Raw genomic sequence first — 2322 nt, forward strand, 5'->3', positions numbered from 1 at the left:
AGTCTCTAACTTAACTGGAAATAGGTTGGGAGTTAAAGTATGAATGGCTGGGCCCCAATTGGTTAGGTCGAGCTAATAACACCCATGAATTGGAGATAGGTCAGTGAAGAGGGCGGGGCCAGCACCAGCCAGCGGGAGTGGGCTGGCTACAGCCATTTCTGCGACCAGGCAGGTGGCTCTGAAAAGAGCCTTTGGGGTGACAGCCATCAGAGGACTGATTCTCGCGGGGCCTAGGCCCGCTCTCCGCGAATGCGGCGCGCCAGCTGGATGTCCTTGGGCATGATAGTGACCCGCTTGGCATGGATGGCACAGAGGTTAGTGTCCTCGAAGAGCCCCACCAAGTAGGCCTCGCACGCCTCCTGCAGCGCCATCACAGCTGAGCTCTGGAAGCGCAAGTCGGTCTTGAAGTCTTGCGCAATCTCACGCACCAGCCGCTGGAAAGGCAGTGTGCGGATCAGCAGCTCGGTAGACTTCTGGTAGCGGCGGATCTCGCGCAGGGCCACCGTGCCAGGTCGGTAACGGTGTGGCTTCTTTACACCACCAGTGGCTGGGGCACTCTTCCGAGCCACCTTAGTGGCCAACTGTTTCCGCGGTGCCTTGCCACCAGTGGACTTGCGTGCCGTCTGCTTCGTGCGGGCCATCACTCGAGAGATAGCACTTCAACCTTCGCCCCTCGCTGACTGCCAAAACCGCAGGGGGTGCCCCCTTTTATAGCGCTTGCCACATTCTCATTGGCCGACCGCCGGGTGGCGCCATGGCAGGCTGCACTCTGATTGGTCCGTGGAGCACTCTGCTCTGACGCCTGCAGCTTATATTTGCGCCTGTTGGTGGTGGTCACCAGAGCTAGCACCCGCATTATCCAGGGTTGGTTAGGGTAGACTATGGCGGCAGGGGTCTTTCCTCTCCCGCACAGGCTTCCTCTTCTCTTTCCTCAGTGCTTTACTTCCTCCCTAGGCCCTTCCCTTCCCTTCCCCACTCCCTCACCGCTAATGTGGGAAGAACCGTCTGGAAGCCAGCATTCCACATTCCACCTTTACCTGGTGACAGTATTCAGCTTTTTCTGAGAAAACAGCCAGGGTTAGACTTCCCCACCCCTTATGATCTGCAAAGAACTCCCTTCCCCAAATGGTTCTGAGACTTGAGATGTTGAAGGAGCTATGCCTGTTCAGCATATTGGCTAGCTTGAGTTAAAAACACTTAAATACCTCCCTTCCCACCACCACCACCACCACCATACACACAGAGCAGGTGCAAGATCACGCTGAACTTACTGCTGTTTCTTAAAAGCAGAAGATGCAAGTCCCATAGGAAGATGTCCTCCTTATACTAGAAGGAAAGTAACGTTCTTATCATCAGGGTTGAGAAGAGAGAACTGCTATGGCCTGAATGTTTGTCCCTTCCAGATCTCGTGCTGAAATTTAATCCCCAGTGTTGGAGGTGGGGCCTAGTAGGAGGCGTTTGTGAGAGAGGAGAAAGGAAAAACCTGATAGTCAGATTAGGGCGAATCCCTGGTGGCAACTTCTGCTGCCATACCCAGGAACTGAAGTGAGCACACAAACTTCCAGGTCCGTAGACTTCTCCTTCCAGGCGCTCCTTCTTGAGTGCCCTTTCCAACCCTTTCCCGATTGGTGCATTTCAATCCCACACCATGGTGCCTCTCTCTGATTGGTGCTACTGCCAACCAATCAGCATGCTCTCTAGACTATATAAACCCCCGACTGCCCCAGCAACCTTAGCAACCCTTTTTTTGGTGCCTTCCCACTGCTGAGAACTTTCCTGTTTTTGAGTTAGATGCCAGCTTACTAATCCTTCAGTGTCTGCTTTTCTCGTTTTTCCTGGGTTTCAGATAAGAACCTGGAATAGCTGAGCTAGAAGAGCAGTACATCCCAGACTGGAAGAGCTGGAACTGCTTAGCTGAGAAAGCTTTAGAACTGCTTGGAGGCCTGGCTTGCCTGCCCATCAAACCAAGGGAGTTGTAAACACTTCCCAGGACCTGGCTTGCCACTCCCTTCCCCTCCCCCTCCAGCCAGCAGAGTTGTAAACACCACTTATGGCTTGACCCTGGAGCCAAGATAGCTGTACCATTCATGGGGCTGTGCAGCTGTGGGCATCCCTGAGTTCTCTCATTCCCTGTCAAGATGCCATTATGTCCTTGGCCACCTCGTGGATTTTGGGCTGCCAGTGCAGTCCTGGGAACATTCCTTGGGGCCCAGCTTCCCAACTCTTGGGACAAAGAAACCGCACTATTTGGGGGGTGGGAGTAGACCCCCTCATCAATAGATTCATGCCCTTCCTCTAGAGTGAGTGAGTTCTCACTCCATT

The 2322-nt window shown here is 53.7% G+C and overlaps 1 protein-coding gene across 1 annotated transcript; it reads right to left on the reverse strand.

Annotated features, from left to right (window-relative positions):
- Nucleotides 1-230: 230 nt before the first annotated feature.
- On the reverse strand, nucleotides 231-647 carry LOC103263939 (histone H3.1). The gene has a single exon (XM_008061605.2). It carries the CDS (start codon nucleotides 639-641, stop codon nucleotides 231-233), a length of 411 nt encoding a protein of 136 aa, XP_008059796.1. The 5' UTR covers nucleotides 642-647.
- Nucleotides 648-2322: the final 1675 nt, after the last annotated feature.

This window comes from Carlito syrichta, unplaced genomic scaffold (genome assembly GCF_000164805.1).
Source record: "Carlito syrichta isolate Samal-C Ts95f unplaced genomic scaffold, Tarsius_syrichta-2.0.1 Scaffold305332, whole genome shotgun sequence".
Lineage (NCBI taxonomy): Eukaryota > Metazoa > Chordata > Mammalia > Primates > Tarsiidae > Carlito > Carlito syrichta.